The 17,732-nt window shown below is 54.5% G+C and overlaps 1 protein-coding gene across 6 annotated transcripts in view; it reads left to right on the top strand.

Annotated features, from left to right (window-relative positions):
• Positions 1–17,678, top strand: part of MAPT (microtubule associated protein tau) — a 22,433-nt gene extending 4,755 nt beyond the window's left edge. For 2 of the 6 annotated variants that reach the window (XM_017740533.1, XM_017740532.1), the window contains 12 exons: positions 1–46; positions 1,869–2,756; positions 4,920–4,966; positions 5,828–5,986; positions 6,877–6,982; positions 7,501–7,551; positions 8,019–8,182; positions 10,926–11,018; positions 11,166–11,258; positions 14,515–14,596; positions 14,750–14,862; positions 16,871–17,678. The exon at positions 1–46 is cut by the window's left edge and continues 1 nt beyond it. In XM_017740533.1, coding sequence (XP_017596022.1) covers positions 1–46; positions 1,869–2,756; positions 4,920–4,966; positions 5,828–5,986; positions 6,877–6,982; positions 7,501–7,551; positions 8,019–8,182; positions 10,926–11,018; positions 11,166–11,258; positions 14,515–14,596; positions 14,750–14,862; positions 16,871–17,086 — 2,058 coding nt within the window. In that variant the 3' untranslated portion in view covers positions 17,087–17,678. The remainder of the gene's footprint in view (positions 47–1,868; positions 2,757–4,919; positions 4,967–5,827; positions 5,987–6,876; positions 6,983–7,500; positions 7,552–8,018; positions 8,183–10,925; positions 11,019–11,165; positions 11,259–14,514; positions 14,597–14,749; positions 14,863–16,870) is intronic. The other 4 variants (XM_017740536.1, XM_017740534.1, XM_017740535.1 and 1 more) reach the window with 3 other exon arrangements.
• Positions 17,679–17,732: the final 54 nt, after the last annotated feature.

Below are 17,732 nucleotides of genomic sequence, written 5' to 3'. Positions count from 1 at the left end.
GCCACTCCCAACCTGGAGGATCATGCTGCAGGAGACGCCACTCAAGGTGGGTGAATCGTCTGTTGCTGGGACCAGTTGTTGCTGCCCACGTGTGCAACTGGTTGGTGGTGGCTTGGGAATTTTGTTCTGTGAGGAAATGCTCTGCCCTGCACAGCAGCTGTGCAGTTCTCCCTGTTCCTGACAGAGGAGGGTCGTACACGCTTGGAATGTTCCAACACAATCATTTCAGGGAGTTGCAGCTTCTCATGCACCAGATTTCCATCTCAGATGGCCAAAGTCATGGTGCTTGTTTGTCCAGTTGCAAAACCAGGGCATTCTCCAGGCTGGAAGAGCTGATGGACAGAGCTGGGATGTGCCATGACCTGAGGAACTGCTCAGATTGAGCAGAGGCAGTGTGGGCCCTGCGTGTCACACGTGAAACTAGTGCACTGTTTAATTACTGTGTCTTTCTAATGTAAAACATGACTCAAACCTAGTCACTGATACCCTGACTTTAACATTATGGGATTTTTCTCCTCATCCCAGTCTTGGGGAATGTGAGTGACAAAGCCAGGTACAGTGGGCAGTGAGTGTTCTCACAGCATTAATTACATGCCTGCTTAGGTGAGCTGAAAATTATCCAGGGACCATTTGGACCTGGAAAGCTTCTCTTGACTCTGCTCAGTTCAGACTTGATGGAAAATTGGTTTTCCCAAAGCCCCCAGTGCTGGCTTAATTCCGTAGGGCAGACTGAGGGGTTGAGACTCGCCGTGATGTTTCTGTCCTGCCTGCACTGTACACCACAGCCCTAATTTAGTGCACTGTTTAAAATCTTAGTGAAAAGCCATGTTGTGAAGTAGTTTCCTGTGCAGTAAACACAACAAATCCCTCCAGTTGGGCAGTGTCTTTCCTCCTTGTGGCTCCATTAGTGCATTTAGACATCCATGTCTTTTACAGAAGTAAATAGATCTTTGCCTTCTCAGCTCAGGGTGGAATTCAGGTTGTTGTTGCTTTCCACACACAGATGAGCACAGTTCTGTGCACTCTGCTCCCTGCAGTTAGAATAAAACCTTTACTTGCCTGGCCAGTGGTTTTTGCACTGTCAGCTCTTCTAGATATGAAATAGTGGCACCACTATAAAAAAGAAATCAGGGTTGTTAGTGCTGGGGGTTGAAGTTCTCTCTTCTCTCTGCCCTGGCTTTAGTGCTGTTTCTCACCAGATTTTTGCTAAGCCCTTTCTGTCCTGTCCTGGGATCTTTCAGCTGTCACGTATGAGGTCTTTGTTTGGTTGTTTCACTTAATTGTGATATTGTCTTAAAATGGGGAGGACACTGATGAAAGACCAAGTTGGTCTTGACTTCATCTATTCTCGTTTTAGTCTTGTTTGTTATTCTACCAAAGCCACAGTCGTGATCTCAGGGCTCTGGTTTAGGCTCTTTACCTGATCAGTGCTCAAAAAGTCAGGAAGGAGGACAGGGCTCTGGCCCTTGCCCAGGCCCTTGAGGCAAGAAGAGGTGGGCACTGAGCAGCAAACTGATGGTCCAGTGGTGTTAGGGAAAATGGGAATGTTCTTGGCTTTTGGAAACCTCTACAGCTAAACCAGCTCATGGAGTGCAGGGTGAACCTGGCCTCCTCCGAGCCGGGTCCAGGCAGGAATCTGGTCTCCCATGTGCTGTGGTTGTCGCTGTTCCTGAGTCCTGTGGGGATCAGAGTTTCTTTGAGGGCAAAAGCCACTGTGGGAGTGAGTTGTCTGTTCAGTGGGGCGGGGTGGGACTTGCTTTTCTCTCTCGACTGCCGGTAGAAATCCTGAATCTCTCATGTTACGTGATGTTTGACATGCCTGTGCTAATCTCTTGCCCATGCTTCATACCCCACGTCTTCAACTCCAGGCGAGCCGAGCTCTCCAAAGCTCCAGCCTGGCCCTCAGGAGTGTGTGGGAGAGGCAGTAAAAGGTGCCAGCCAGCCCCCAGAGCAGGGAGCGGGGCAGCAGCAGCCGCCTCTGTCGCGTGAAACAAAGGCCCCGGCAGCAGCTCCCACCAGAATCGAGGTCACCATCCCAATACCCCTGGATATGTACCAAGGCTCTGGAGCATCCGAAGGCAGCAGTGAGTTGTGGGATCAGGGAGGCAGAGAAGGCGTCGGTGTGGAGCCAGAGCTGGGCCGTGGCGTGCGCACGGAGGGTCTGGCAGGAGCAGGTGGCACAGGTGACCATAAAGATGGACCATCTCCTTTGTGTGCCAGAGCCCCGTTAAAAGAAGATTCCAGCGGACGGGAGAGAGATCAGGACCGGGATATTGATGAAACTTCTGAGCAAGGTTTGCCTTCCCTTGTGGATCATCGTGTTTCACTGGGACCTGAAAAGGGCTTGTGTCCAGCAGCAGCCAAGGAGACTCGTGAAGAACATGATGGAGAAAACAAGTCCAAAGATGTCCTCAGAGACACCCCAGGAGAGGCACTTCTGACTGAAGCTGAGTCACATAAAGCAGAAGAGGACCAAGAGGAGAAGCAACAGCCACTGGGGGGAGAAGGAGGTCTGGATGTGACCCCATCAGAGCCTTCTGAAAGTGTCTCCCAAAAAGAGGCTGAGCCCAAGGAGGGAGAAGATTCTGGGCCCGTGCTAGAAGCAGCCAAACTCCCTGCTGAGGTAGAAGATGATATGAAGGACAAAGATGCTCCTTCGGAAGAGGTTGTGCCAGATGCAGGGGGCCGCCGGACGCCCAGGAGGAAGCCCAGTGGCCTGGCTGCGGACAAGGCCACTCGTGTCCCTCTCCTCAAAGGTGTGTGCTCCAGCTGCTGCCCTGGGCTCGCCTGGCTCCCGACAAGGCTGCCTGATCCAGCACTGCAGCTTGCTGCCACCTCAACTCCTGCTGCTTGGAAATGGCCTGGACCTGTGCTGTGACTGATCTACAATGCTGCTGCTCCCTCCCTGCCCCTCCCTCTTTATTTAATCCTGGATTGGATTGCCAGACCCTTGCGCTGCGGTTCCGCGTCCCTTGCATGGTGCTGGCGTGTCCCTAATCATGCTTTTTTTCACCTGTTTTTGTTTTGATTTCCTTGGATCTGTTGGGTGGGTGCCTTAACTCCCACCTGGCACCTTCCCAGAGAAGACGAGGACCGGATGGACGTGGCTCTGGCATGCTGGAGTGGGGCTAACCTGGCGTGTGCAGCTTGTTCCAGCAGGACACGTGCCATCTGGTTTGCATGTCTGATCCAATAACTCTTGGAATTGGCTTTCCTAAAGAGGAGGGAGGAGGAAAAAGGCAAGGATGGCAGGTCTAACCATGGAAAAGCCCCCACATTGATCCTGTTTCTTGTACTTCCCCCTTAAATATCCGCTACCCACTGCTGCTGGAGGTACGGCCTGCAGCCAGCAGGACCTTTTCCCACTGCCAGGCATGTCCATTGCTCTTCCAAAGCATCCTGCTGCCATCCCAGCTCTGGATGGGGTGTCCCTGGGTGTGCCAGCACAGTGCTGGGTTTGGAGGTTCAGCAGCCCCTGCCTGTCTGTCTGGAGGCATCTAAACAGTGTGTGGGGCTGGGCTGGGCTGGGAGGGCAGGCTTGGGTCAAGGTTTGAGTTCACTGAATACACGAGCATCCCTTACACCTTTCCTTTCTGTTTTCCACCTCTCCTGGGTTCAGGAATGTCCCAAGGGCCCAGCTCAGTGGCCGAAGGCAGGTGGTGCTGTGAGCTGTTAACAAGCCAGGGCAGCAGGACACACGTTGGTGTCTCACCGTGTTGTACCTCAGCTCAGCTCTCCAGGGTCTGTCCTGGGGGAAGCTCTGCCTTTTCCCCAGGATCCACGTTCCAAAGGCTGGCTTGGCTGCTCCCGTTAGCCCGGGAATGCTGCTCTGGTTTGCGGCTCTTTGCTGCGCGGGGCTCATGAAGAAATTGTTCATGGAGCTTTTTCCACTGGAGCTAAAGCTCATAACATATTTCTCGTTGTTCCCTCCGGGATCAGCAGCGGGAGGCTTTGCACGTCTGCTGTGGGGCACTGGCATGGCTTGCACTGGAGCCTGGAGCCACGGCGGGGTGGGGATGCACTGCCCAGAGCCAGCCAGCTTCTGATTCAGTAGGAGAAGTTTAATTATTGAATGGTCTTTCCCTTCAAAGACAGAGATACTTGGTGGCTGTTTGGCTCCAGCCTTGCTCCAGTGTGCAGTTTAACTGAATTTGGGAGGGGTGGTGCCTCCGGCAGCTCTGGGATGGGTCAGTGCTGGATTAACAGCATTGTCTGTGCCTTTGGGAAAGGGCTGATCCCCCAGGACAAGTTTCCAAACACTGGGGACAATATCAGCAGCTTCTCCTCCCAATTAGCTGAAGCTGGGGGGAAAAGGGCTTTGTTATGAGTGCCTTGTAGTTCCAACTTTATCTTCTCCCCATTTCTAATCTCCTAATTAGACTGACCCAGGTGGAAGGGGCACTGTGCTGGGAGGCAGGGAGCAGCCTGTCAGGAGAGATGGGAATTAACAACAGCCAGGATAAAAGTGCTCTGCAATGCCAGCTGAACACCCCCCTTAAATGAGATCACAGTGCTGCTGGACTGGGGCTTCCTTCAGCTTGAGTCCCTATTTATATGATTGTTAGAACAAGTGGGTGTTCCAGAGACTCGTGTTTAGGGTTAAAGGGAGCTTTCTGTCCTAAGCTGGATGGATCCTGCGGGAACTGGGTGGAAATCTGGGCGAAATGCTCTCACACAAACCTCGTTGGTGTGTCTGGTCTCCAGTGCTGACTAACACAGGATCATCTGCTAACACAGAAGGAATGTGTTTGTGGAGTGGGGGAAGGATTTCTGCAAGAAACGGTGACTTTGTCGTATTTCTAAGAACAGTATTGAGTTTAAGAGAGAGCAGGGACAGGGAACACCCCCAGCAGTGTGGTGTCCTCTCTGGAGTTTATGACCAGTCCCAAGAGGTGTAACTGTGTGTTTCCATCTGTCAGGTCGTGTTGACAAGGAAGGGACCGAAGCTGATGAAAAGAAACCCAAGGTAAGCTAAAAAACAAAACCAGGGGTGACACCTGTCCACATTCCTGGCCCCTCTCCTGCCCTCCTGGCCTGCTCTTGTGCCTCTTAGGAAACCTTCCCATTATGTTCCATTTTTCCATTTGTTTTCAAGAGTGTTTTTATTTTTTCTTCCCTCCCTTGGGTTTGGATGGTGCAATCCATGGGTTCTTTGAGGGTGAGGAAATGGTCCAAATCTAAATCAAACTCATGGCTCATGGGGTTGGGTGGGTGGTTGGAGAAATCATTTTCTCAGCCCAGGACTGGAAAGCAGCAGCTGACCTTGGGGCAGGCTCAAAACTGCACTGAGGACAAGCGTAACTGTGAAAAGAGCAAAACATGCCATTAAAACATTAAATTAAATAATCTAGACCTTGCAGATCATAGAATATCCTGGGTTGGAAGGGATCCACAGGAATCATTAAATCCAGCTCCTGACTTGCACAGGACAACTCCCCAAAAAGATGCTGTGTTGTATTCTGGGTGAGGAACAGAGTTTAATAGTGGGTAAATTCCAGAAGTTTAACAATATCTGTCACACTGGTAGTTTGGAGGAGGTTTAGCTCAGCTGGCCGTTATCCTGGTTAGTGCCTGAGTGGGATAATGGACAAGCTGAGGGGAAATTCAGTGGGTGAAGATTTAAAGATGAGGGATAGAATTATTTTCAAACAGTGAAATTGGTTATTTCTCTATGCATTGCCCCGGCAGTCCCAGCCATCACCTACGCCACACCCAGCTCTGTATTGCACCTTCTAATCCTATTTGATGTTGCTGATCCCATTTTCTTTCCTTCCCATGCTGATTTTTTTTGTTTTTGTTCCCATTTTATTTCGTTTCCATGTCCAAGAAATCCTCACCCTGCCCTGCCAAACCCCCCGGCTCCATCCCCCCCCTCCGACACACAGCCCCTCCGAAACCACCCTCCAGCCCTGCCTCTGCCTCCAAGCGAGCCTCTCCTGCTGCAGCCCGGCCTGCCGGTACAGGGATGCAGGAGACAAGAGCCAAGGTAAGGGAGCGGGGTGGGAGAGAGGCCAAGGGCACTACCTGGAGGTGTTCCTGGTCGATGGAGCTTGGCTGAGTCCTTCCCTGTCCCATGGAGAGGGTGGGATGTGCTTCCCCCTCTCCTTCCCGTGGTGAGGCCAGGCTTGGCTGCGATGTTGGTGTTGGGAGGAACCAGCACAGAGAGCACTTGCTGCAGGGTGTGACCTGCTCTCCCCAAGGTGTTCCCAGGTCCCCTCATGCCCTTCCTTGTTTGCAGCTCTGTCTGTGTTTCTGCAGACAGCAGATGAGTTTGAGCTGTGCCAGAGCTGCAGGTGCTGCACAGGGCAGAGAATGCAGCGCGCCCATGGCTAATCCTGCGGGGGGACAGAACCTCGGAGCTTTTTCCCTTTGTGGCATTCAGTCACATAAATACACCCGTGGCGAGGGAAAGCACAGGGAGTGCAGCTCACAGAACCATGGAATCCTGGAATGGTTTGGGTCAGAAACGACCTTAAATCTCATCCAGTCCCTCCCCTGCCTTGGGCAGGGACACCTCCCACTGTCCCAGGCTGCTCCAAGCCGTGTCCAGCCTGGCCTTGGACACTTCCAGGGATGGGGCAGCCACAGCTGCTCTGGGCACCCTGTGCCAGTCACAGATGCTGGGATTAATTTATCTTCTGTACAAAATTTTAGCAGAACAGGGGAAACCAAAGGCTGAAATTTAAAGAACAGAGGTGTGGCTGAAGCAGGTGTGAGTGTGCAGTGAATGGTGCAGCTGAAGCCAGGGGCTCACCTGGGATGGGTCACAGCTGCTCCAGCAGCCCAGGCAGGAGGGTGAACGGGCACATTCCAGGTGTGGGGAATCCCAGGGGAGGAGGTGGGAGGGTCTCACGCGCTGGTATGCTGTGTCCCCAGGCGAAGACGGGCACGGCACGCACGGGGCAGGCGCAGAGGAACTCCACCAACGCCACCCGCATCCCGGCCAAGACCCCCACGGCCCCCAAGACCCCTCCCAGCTCCGGTAGGTGACGGTGGGAGCTGCGTGCTGGTGTCTGGGTGGTGCTGCTGGGCAGTTCCAGGGGGTTGATGACCAAACTCAGCCCTCTCCTGGGGCTGGGGTGCAGAGCCAGGGGTGACCCCTCTGAATCGAGCCTTCCCAGGTGCTGCTCAATCCCCTCTGTTCATACAGTCACCAGTGTGTAGGAGACGACAGTTGCTTTATCCTGTGGGATTTCCTCAAATTTGGACGATTTAGGCAGCTCCGTTTTTTTAATCCATCTACTCGTTTTCTCTCTGACAATATTTCACAAAGAGCAGGGGCAAGAGGATCAATTCTTCGATTACAGGAATGGAGATTAGCCCATTATGCTCAGAGAAGAAAACCCCAGAAAGCATCAGGCATTGTGAATTTCCATTAAAGTGGTGCATTTCACTGGATATATACATATATTTCATACTTAACCAGCACTGCATAAAACCTTAAATCAATTAATTTTCCAGCTTTATCATGTTTAAGTATCTTTCTCATTCACTAAACAGGCAGAAAGGAGCAGAAAAAAACACCTCCTGCAGCAGCAAAGACTGAGAAAGGTGATGTTTAAGGGTCTTCTTTTCTTCTTTCATTTCCTTTTCAAACTGGGGACAGTGCTAAGCTGCTCAGCGATCAGCTTTAGTTAATTACAGAAAATAATTTTGTGGAAGTGCTTCCAAATTTCTAATAGAAAAGTGGTTCTGAGTGTCTTTTGTCTGTAATTCATCATGCCATGCTTGGGTGGGGAGTCTTACTGATGATCCAGGCAATGGAGACCATCTTCCTTCTGGGATATTAGGAAATTGCCTTTAAATTACAGTTTTCCCTTCAAAATGGAGTAGAAGAAAGTGCAGCCACCACCCTCCCCCTGCACTGGGAGTAGTGGGTGGGCTCTGGGACGAGGCAGAGCAGCCCCCACGGGCAGCAGGGAGCAGGGAAGGGTTCTGACCCGTGCTGTCCTGTCTGCAAACCCCAGGTGAGCAGCCAAACAGCCTTTCCCTCACCCCCTCTCTGCCCACCCCACCAGCCAGGGAGCCCAAGAAGGTGGCAGTGGTTCGCACCCCACCGAAATCTCCCGCCTCTGCCAAGACCCGCGTCCAGCCGTCGGCCGCGCCCATGCCCGACCTGAAAAACGTCAAGTCCAAAATTGGCTCCACCGATAACCTCAAGCACCAGCCTGGAGGTGGCAAGGTAAACACGGACTCTGCTTCCCAGGGGCCTGTCTGTGGGGACAGTGGGTGCTGGGTGCTCCATCCGGGATGGGAAAACCTCCCTGGAGCAGCAGCAGCCCAGCCATGGGCAGGGCTCCAGCCCGACTCTGGTGTATTGGAAAGGCTTTGGGTTGGATGCTTGGCCGGGAGTGCCTTGCCTGGCTTAGTGCAGCTCAGCTGTCCCATGGAGAGCTTGTGGTGTGGGTCTCATGGAGCGGCTGCCAGGGGAGTGACATCCCCTGGTGGTGTCCAGGCAGGGACAGCAGGTTGTGACCTGCAGCTCTGAGGAGTGGCAGGATCAGGGCTGTGTTTCCAAATCCCACACTGTGCCTGGAGCAGTCCTTCCAGCACTGCAGGAGAGGAAAGGATGGTCTGTCTCCTCCTGAGGGTCTCAGGCTTGGACCCCACGTTTTTCCAGACACTGGGATTTTGGATCCAGCTCTGTTGACAAAGGTCTCGGGTTGTGTTGTGCCATCAGGCACTGTCTGGCTGCACGGTGCAGGGTGGCATGGCCAGAGCTGGTGGCGCTTCTTTCAACCGTGTTGCACTCCCAGAAAAGTTGTTTCATGAGCAGCAAAGTGACCTCTGGGCTCCAAAGTGCTTGGGAGTGAGGGTCTTGGTTAAATTCTGCAAGCCTGGCAGGGGACACTGCCTGTCCTGGGGTGACAATGCCTGGCTCCAGACTGTGCAGAGCCACAACAAGCGTTCCCTGAGTGCTGTGCATGGCATTTTGTGTGAGCAGGTACCTCAGTGGCTCTGAATGTTCCCCTTTGGCATGGGGGGAGGCTTTGAGCTGGCTCCTCTGCATCCTCTGAAATGGCAGCCTGCTTTTCCATGGCCTTTCCAGGCGTTTTCCACCGTGGCTGGCAATTTACTGGCTTTGTGCCACAATCCAGGGGGGCTCTGGAGCCTGGGCAGGGCTCTTGGTCATGAGACAGCAGCACATGAGCACAGTGTCCTTTTTGGGGGGCTCAGCCCTCCTGCCCACTTAGCACAAGACACAGGTTTTTCTTCCCACCCCCACAAACCCTGTTCTCCAGGGATTTTAGAAGGAACCCTTGTTTACTGGAAAACAGTTAAATTATTTGCTTGTTCTTTTTAATCCAGCTTTCACAGTTTGTTTTTTTTCCCTTTCTGCTTCTCTGTTGTTGTTGTTGTTACTGAAAGAGTAAGAACAACTCAATTTGGGACAATTCCTTGCTCTTTGCAGGGGAGAATGGCTGGATGCTCTGCTGGGGGTTCTGTAGGACATGAGGCTGCTCTCAGCAGAATGGTTGCAGCTGGAGCAGAAGGGGCTGATCCCACACGTTTGATTTTAGGCTGGTCAGAAATGGGTTTGGAGCCTGCCCTCCGTGGAGATTCCAGACCCCCAGCCCAGGGAAGCAAAGGAATGTGAGGCACACACGCCAGGAGCCAGCCAGGCCCCATCTCTGCCGGTGTTCCTGCATGGCCTGGGCACTCCTGTTTTCACTGGATCACCGAGTGCTGGCTCTGGCAAAGCCTGGTGTGGCAGAGCTGGGTCCCAATTTGTGGGATTAGTGGATGTGAAGTTGGAAAATCCTGCTGGAAGCACATGCCAGCCGTGATGCTTCTCAGGCTGGAGAGCCAGGGCATAGCAGGGAGCTCTCCTGGCAGCAGCAGGCCGGGATTGGAGTGCTGGGGTGGAGGCGAGGTGCCTGCTCAGCCCTGGGCGTGGTGCTGCCCAGGAGTGTCTGTGCCCAGGGATGTGGCACCGCTGGCCGCTCTCACAGGGCTGTGCTTCACACAGGCTCAGACCTGTGGGTTTTTACCTGCATTTACACCTGTGGGGGTTGTAAAGCCACTCCAGGGTGTGTGGGGAAGGAGCAGGGGTTGTCTTCACCCTTGGGCTGTCTGGAAGAGCTGCTCCCATGCCCGACGTCCCTTCCTACACAACCAGTGGGGAAAACAAGCCCCGAGTGGCACCAGCGTCATTAGCACAGAAATCCGTGTGTGGAGGGAAGGCTTTGGGGCTGGAGGCTGTGGTTAGCAGGGTGAGTGGTTCCCATGGGGCCCCAGCCCTTCCTGGCCTCGCTCCCACCGGGAATGGTGGGAATGTGCCACAGAACTGGGATGGGGCTGCATCCCTGGCCTGGGGCTGCATTCCTGGCAGCCTTGGCTTTCTCTTGGTAGCTGTGGAGGAAGCGTGAGCCCTGTGCAGGGCAGAGCTCGGTGTCCTCTCCCAGTGCTGGACATGCAGCTCCTGCTCCCCAGCCTGGCCAGTGGCACCTGTTTGCCCAAGGCCAGGTGTGCCTGGTCCGGAAGGGGACTGTGGTGCCTGGCATGGGAGCTGGAGCTGGGCATGATTTTTCTGTCAGCTCCACCCCTCCTCCTCCCGCTGGCTCTGCAGGCTGAGTCTCGGAGCCCTGGAGGAGTCTGCGAGCCCTGGTGCCTCTCAGCAGTGCCTTCCTGCGTGTTTGCTGCCCAACGAGTTCCCCGTTCTGTGCAGTGGAAGGAACCAGGCTGAGCTGGCTTTCTGGCTGGTGTTTGTGGCCTGGGACCCAGGGCTGCATCACCACCCAGGCCTGTTCAGTCTCTCTCCATCTTCACTTTCCAGCCCAGGAGCAGACAAATCTGTGCAGCAAGCCAGAGATTCTCCTTTTCACTCCTGGCCCTGGAAGGCAGGTTCCTGGTTTAGGGATATAACACATGGTCAAGCTGCAGATGGTCACGTTGTTTCTCACGCTCTTTTCTGGCTACTAAAGGTGCAGATAATTAATAAGAAGCTGGACTTTAGCAGCGTTCAATCCAAGTGTGGCTCAAAGGATAATATCAAACACATCCCGGGCGGAGGCAGTGTGAGTACCTTCACACTTTCAATGCTCTATAATAGTTCTTTTGATAAGTGGCATGTTGTGTACACTAAACTGCCAATGCTATCTGCAGCGACCCTGCCATCAGATAGCTATTGGTGACGTGCAATGACTCTTTTCTGGCTACCAAAGGTGCAGATAATTAATAAGAAGCTGGACTTTAGCAGCGTTCAATCCAAGTGTGGCTCAAAGGATAATATCAAACACATCCCGGGCGGAGGCAGTGTGAGTACCTTCACACTTTGAATGCACTGTAATAATCCTGATTTTAGTGGCATGTTGTTACACTAATCACCAATGCTATCTGCAGCCACCCTGCTGTCACATAGCCATTGGGGATGTGCTGTCATTTAACCCCATTAACCCAAAGGATGACCCCTAACAAGTCCTGGACATGCCTGACATGGACAGAACTAACTGCCCCGTGTCCAAACCACATCTGTAACAAAACATCCCAGTAACTCCAGGGTTTTGCACTGCCTGGAAGGTGAAAGCCTCCTTGTCTGTGGGATGGGGCCTCTGGCACACAGTGACGCAGGAGATGGGTAGATTTATGAGCAGACCCAGTCCTCGTTGCTTAATGTGCTGCTAAATTGGCCATGATCCTGCCCAACATGTGAGCCTGCAGGTTCCTGCCCATTCCCATCAGGCAAGTATGATCCATGCAAATACTAAGTTTCTCCTTGCTAACGAATGTGTCCAGCAGCGCCCACGGAGGCTGAGCCTGAAGTACTGTTGAGTTAATTGATTTGAACGCTGGCATTTCCAGCTGTTCCCACATAAATACCAGACTCGGCTTTCAGTTACTGTGCCAGAAACCTGGAGAAACTCCACGGAGGTTGGTGGATTTACAGCTGGAGACAGTTTGGGTCCAGGAAAGACGATGGGCCTGACACCCCAGACAGTGTGACTGGGATTTGTGGGTCTGAGATGTTCCCCATGGATTTTCCTTGGACTGTTTTTGATCTCTGTGGATGCCTTCCCTAAGAAACTGAACCTTGCAGAAGGCTTGGCAGGTGAACACAGGGACACAGCTGGGTTTGCAGCCTCTGGCTTAAATTTGGTGTCACTGTGCAGTTATTTCAGAGGAGGCCAGAGGAGCTGCTTTGCAGAGCTCAGACCCCTGTGAAGCAGTTCCATGGTTGTCCCTTTTCCCCACTCTGGGGTCCTGCACTGCCTGGGCTGCCCAGGGTGCGGTGGACCAGGAGTTAGTCCTCCGTGCTGTGGTGGGTGCTGAGCTCATCCCTTCCTCCACGGAGAGCTCACACCGTGGGTGTTGGCAGCTGCAGTGGGTTAAGAATTACCTGGATTTTCGTCTGGGGGTTGTGATCCCTCCCCAGGTCCTGCCAGAACTGAAAACCCCATGACCTCTGCCTGTGGGAGCTCTTGGAGCAAAGTGTGGCAGGGGCAGAGTGGCTGCACAGGCTGTCCCAGGGGCTGGGCTGGGCCCTGGGGCTCCCGTGCGAGAGGGGCAACAAGAGACCCCAGGGCTTTGATGGCCATTGGGACTTTACCCCCCACAACACTGTCAGCAGGGACCCCTGCCCAGTCATCACTGCTTGCAGAGGGAACTGTACCTCCTTGGGGCTGGTACCTGGATTTTTAAGCCCACTGACCAGGTGATGCCTCAGGTAAAAGTTGGCACTGCTGATGCTGAGGGGTGGGATCCCCAGGTCTCTGGCACTGGTTTCCCAGGCAAACAACTCTGTTCCCCTTTTCCTTTCTTGCTAAAATGGGGAGGATCCTTCTCTGCTCCCCAGCGGGATGGGAAGGGATGACAGAGTCCTGTCCGTCAAAAAAGGGACTGGAATGAGAGCAGAAAGCTCCAATTGCTGACTGCTTGCACTGGAAACAGGAGGACTTTCAGTCCCAAGTCTCAGCGGTGCCTGAATTGCTCATAGACCCTTCAGGGTCACAGCTGGGATTAGAGAAGCACCAGCTGCCCTTTTTGGGCATTTCCTACTTTCCAACCAAATCCGGCTCCTCTCCTGCCCGGTGTGATCTTTCCCAGCGCTGTCTCCACGTCTGTGTCCACGGTGTCCCAGACCCTGAGGGGTTGCTTTTCTCCCTCTCTGTCTCCTGTCAAATGTGCCTTTTGGTCTGTGTGAGCATCGGAGACGAGGCAGGTCAGCAGGGCTCTGTGCGTGGGACGGAGCCTCTGCTGCTTTTCCTGGCTCCACGATGGGCTGTGGGCTGTTCCTCAGGGCTGCGACAGTCACAGTCCATCACTGGGGGTGACGGGGCCAGCGTGACAACTGAAGGATGCACCTTCCCCTGGGGCTTTTGGGTCAGCCCCGGGCGCACAGGTGGGGAGCAGAGGCTGCGGTGGACCCTTGGTGCTGGTCTGGGGCTGCTGGGAGGAGGCAGCTCCTCTGCACAGGTCCCTGTGGTGCTGGCACATCCTCTGAGGCTGGTGAGAGCATCGCACCCGCTGTGGTGCTCGGGGAAACACGGAGAGCAGCGGATGCTCCCCGGGAAATCCAGGCTGTCCCCAGAGCCAGAACCAACCTCGAGGTGTTGATGGTCCCATTTCTCCTGCACAGCCCCACTAACTCCAGCAACAGCTGACCCACACCCGGTGTGAGTCCCAAACCAGGGTCCAGGGGAACCTGTGGGGTTCTGGGGATGTTTTTTCCTCCCCTTGTCTCCTGTTCCTGCTGTAGCTGCCGTGTGTGTGCCGTGGTCCGAGGGTCCTCTCCTGGTGTGTAGCTGCTAACGTAGCTCTGCAGAGCCCCTGTTGATGTCCCTGTGTGTGTGTGTCCCGTGTCCCCGGTGTCCGTGCGCAAGAGGCCACCGGCCCCACGCGGTCTGGGGACGGGGGGGATCCGTGGAATTGCTGGAGCCCACGTTCAGAGACATCATGGGCAAAACACATCAAAACAGAGCTTAAATACCATGAAATGCTGTTGTGGTTCAATATTTTATAACTGCCATTTTAATTTCTATGATGTGAACGCCAGATATTTAGACTTTGCTTTGCTTTTTTTTTTTAACCCTTATTTCCGTTACAGCATTTTTCAGAAATGCATATTTTGGTCACTCTTTTAAAAGTTCTGTGCACATTGATCATTTCTGTTCTTTCAGTTTTTGTGGACATAAGCTTTATGTTTTACACCAGAAAAGGTATTTATTTTTTATGTTTTCTCTCTGGTATATCTCCTCCTTTTGGATGATGTGTATGCGAATCTTAATTAATTACCACTCCACTTTCTCTCTCACTTGAGCACTTTAAAATTGCCTCTACTCCCCCCTCTGTGGAGAGGTGATCTCGTGCATGCTGACATGTTAAGAGGCTACTGCACACGGGCATTAATGATCTCCCATTTCTGATGACGGTTTCTTTGGTGTCATTAATCCTCCTGGGGTTTGAGCTGTCCTTTCCCTCCAGTCCAGCTCAGGTGCCGCTGTGTGTTGTGCTCCCCCTCTCCACCTGCCCGTGCTGGCCACCAGCTCATCCCCTTTCCCTCTCTCCTATGGACAGGTGCAAATCGTTTACAAACCAGTCGACCTGAGCCATGTGACATCCAAATGTGGTTCCCTGGGCAACATCCATCACAAGCCAGGTACCCCTTGGGCTGTGCTGGCCCTGGGAGCTCACGGCGGGTGTGGAGAGGGGCAGGGGGTGAGGGGTGGCAGTGACTGGAGCATCCCAGTGAGCCCTGGAGTGCTGGGTGCTGTTCCCAGCTCCTGACCCACCTCCCACTCTTCTCTTGCAGGTGGTGGCCAGGTGGAGGTGAAATCTGAGAAACTGGACTTCAAAGATAAGGTGCAGTCGAAAATCGGGTCCCTAGATAACATCAGCCACGTCCCTGGAGGAGGCAATAAAAAGGTGAAGGGGCCTTGGGGACAGGCGTGTCCTGCCGGGGCTGTGAGCGGGAGGGGTCGGGCCTGGGGCAGGGTCCTGCCCGGGGCTCAGGGGAGTTTGCTGAGCAGAGCTGGCACTGCTGCCAGGATGTCTCTGTGTCCCTCCGGGCCTGTGGCCACCCAAATGAGTGCAAGTGTCAGCCTCTCCTGTGGTTTCCTGCTCTTTCTGCTGTCTCTGAAGTTTGTGTCTCAAACCCTTCCCATGACCAAGTGTCGCCATCAAGTCCTGTGCTGTGTTGCTGCTGTGACACACAGCTGGCAGCTGGGGAGCTGCAGAGGTGTTGGATCCCCAGTGAAAGTGGAGCATTAAAGGCTCAGCTTTATTTAGCACAGGTGACTTTGCAGCAAGCTGGCCCTTCAGAAGGTGATTTCTCCTTCCTGACCGAGGGCTCTGTGAAGGGAGGGGAGTGTTTGGGGGGATTTCAATTGAAAGACAAAAGGCACTCGGGTCAGGGAAACACTGAGCTTGGGCTGAGCTGTTCCCACTGAGGCTTTGATGGTGACTTCAGCGAGCCTTAGTCAAGTAAAACAGCTCCGCAGCCGGGCTTCAAGGCCACCAAGTCCCCAGCAGGCAGGGGGTGAGGACATGAGGTAAGCACAGAGCTGAGACTGCAGCCTGGCGACACGCAGGGTTCAGCTTCCCCAGGGAAAGCAGGTTTTATCTTGCTTGTTTTTCCAGCACTTTTGTCTCAATGGGAGGGGAAGGTTCTGTTTCAGCTCCTGTATTTTGGCACTTTGTTCTTGGCCACGTGTTCTCTGTGCAGCTCCAGCTCTCACCTCCAGCTGGCCTCTGACTGCGGGACCGCTTGACTTCCTTACCCTTCTCTCTGCCACGCATCAGCCTCCCCTGTGCTTCACTGAGCCCTTTGCCATCGGTTTTGTGATTCCAGTGATGGCTCTGTCACATCCTGACACATTCACTGGGCCATAGTTTGAAGGACTTGCCTTTTGCAGGGGAGTTTATCTGCAAGGCTGTGACCCAGCAGTGGCATCACCACCTCAGCCTTCCAGCCTGGTGGCTGCCCGTTCCCTGCCCAAACCCACACCTGGAGGAGGTTGTGGGTGTAACTGAGTCCAGGTGCAGCTCTGCTGTCCCTTTCCCGTGTCCCCAAGCCCCCTCCTTGCTCTGTGACACACAGATGCACGTTTGGACTCACAGTCTACAGCTCCTGAGGCTGAACTCTGGTTCCTGTGCTGGGTCTGCCATGGGGAGCCGAGTGCTCCGTGCTCTGCCCAGGTCCCTGTGCTCTCCCTTGCTGTTCCTGGAGTTTTCCTCCCTGGCTCCAAAGGCAGCCACTCTTCTTTCTATGAGTCAGTGAATGGCCCTGTTTTTCAGATCTTTTTCTCCCCAGTTTTCTATTTCTTTTCTATTTTTTGTCTTTTTCCTTCTGGCTGGCATTTCTTGGATCATGGTTTTTGTTGCTGATGCATTTTTTGCCCCCCACTACCCTGGGTGGGTTTCTTCACCTGTAGAGAGAGAAAGGCAAGGAAGACAAGACGTGGACCCCAAGCCCAGACCCTGCTGGGCTCCAGGCCCTGGTGCTGGAGCCGCTCACCCCCACGGAGAGCCAGCCCCCAGCCTTGCACTTGGCTGGGGAGGGCACCTGTAAGTAGCAAACCAGATCCAGTTCACCAGGAGAGGGGTTTGGCTCCTGGGAGCAGCTCCGTGGGCTAAGGGGAAGCTTCGTGTGCCACGTCCCCCCATAATCTCTGCCAGGGGAGTGGGAGCAGCCCAGGTTGTGCCCTCTGCGTTCTGGGACCCGGGACCTCACCTGGGGAGGATTTGGCAGCATCCAGATGCTCCGGTCCTGCTGTCCCCTCTGGTGCTTGGGACGTGCCCAAGGACTGGGGGCACTGGTTCACTGCTCTGAGCTTTCCTCCCACCTCTCAGCGGCCGTGCTCGAGTGGACGCCTGGCAGGTCCCGCCCGTCTCCCCGGCCATGCCCCCCTGACCGCCCTCCTCTCCCTCACAGATTGAGACTCACAAGCTGACCTTCCGCGAGAACGCCAAAGCCAAGACCGACCACGGCGCCGAAATCGTCTACAAGTCCCCCACCATCTCCGGAGATGCCTCCCCGCGCCGCCTTAGCAACGTCTCCTCCACCGGCAGCATCAACCTGGTGGACTCCCCCCAGCTGGCCACGCTAGCCGACGAGGTGTCCGCCTCGCTGGCCAAGCAGGGCTTGTGATCGCGGCACGGCGGCCACCAGGAGAGAAGACAAGGAAAGGAAAGGAAAAAAAAAAGAAAAGAAACAAAAATAATAATCTGGCCTTCTTCCTCTGTTCCTTTTACAGCTGCTTCCCCATCCCTAACTGGTTAATGATTTAACCTGCTTTTACTGTTCATTCAGCTCTAGCTCCAGGACTTCAAAATCAGTGACACTATGAGGTACAAAACCTCCTCTCCCCCTGCTCCTCGGAGCGCACAGCCCATCCCCGTCCCCGCGCTCCCCCCGCTCCTGCCGCATCCCTCGCTGTCCCAGCCCCGCCCGGGGCCACCCGGGAAGGCGGGGAGGGGGCCCGAGGGGCGGCTACAGCACGGCGCTGTCCCGAGCACCCCACACCAGCACAGGGCAGCGGGTGGCCCTCCTGGGAAGGGGCTGTGACCTTGCCCAGCTCGTGCCCTGCCGCTGGCCGGGCTGGCCCACGGGCCGGACGCGTCCTGGGTGCGCAGCCGGGGCTGCGGGGAGATGCCCTCCCTCCCCGCGTTAAATTTGCCTGCTGATTTGGAAGAAACCTTTTGTTTTTATCTCCGAAAGCCGAGATGTGTATGAAGATAACGGCCAGGTACCCCCTAACCCGCTCTCAGCTCCGGCAGCTGGAGTTCAGGCGACG

Source organism: Corvus brachyrhynchos, unplaced genomic scaffold, assembly GCF_000691975.1.
Source record: "Corvus brachyrhynchos isolate BGI_N302 unplaced genomic scaffold, ASM69197v1 scaffold47, whole genome shotgun sequence".
Taxonomy (NCBI): domain Eukaryota; kingdom Metazoa; phylum Chordata; class Aves; order Passeriformes; family Corvidae; genus Corvus; species Corvus brachyrhynchos.
Note: the sequence above shows the minus strand (reverse complement) of the source record. Positions and strands in the feature narration are given on the sequence as shown.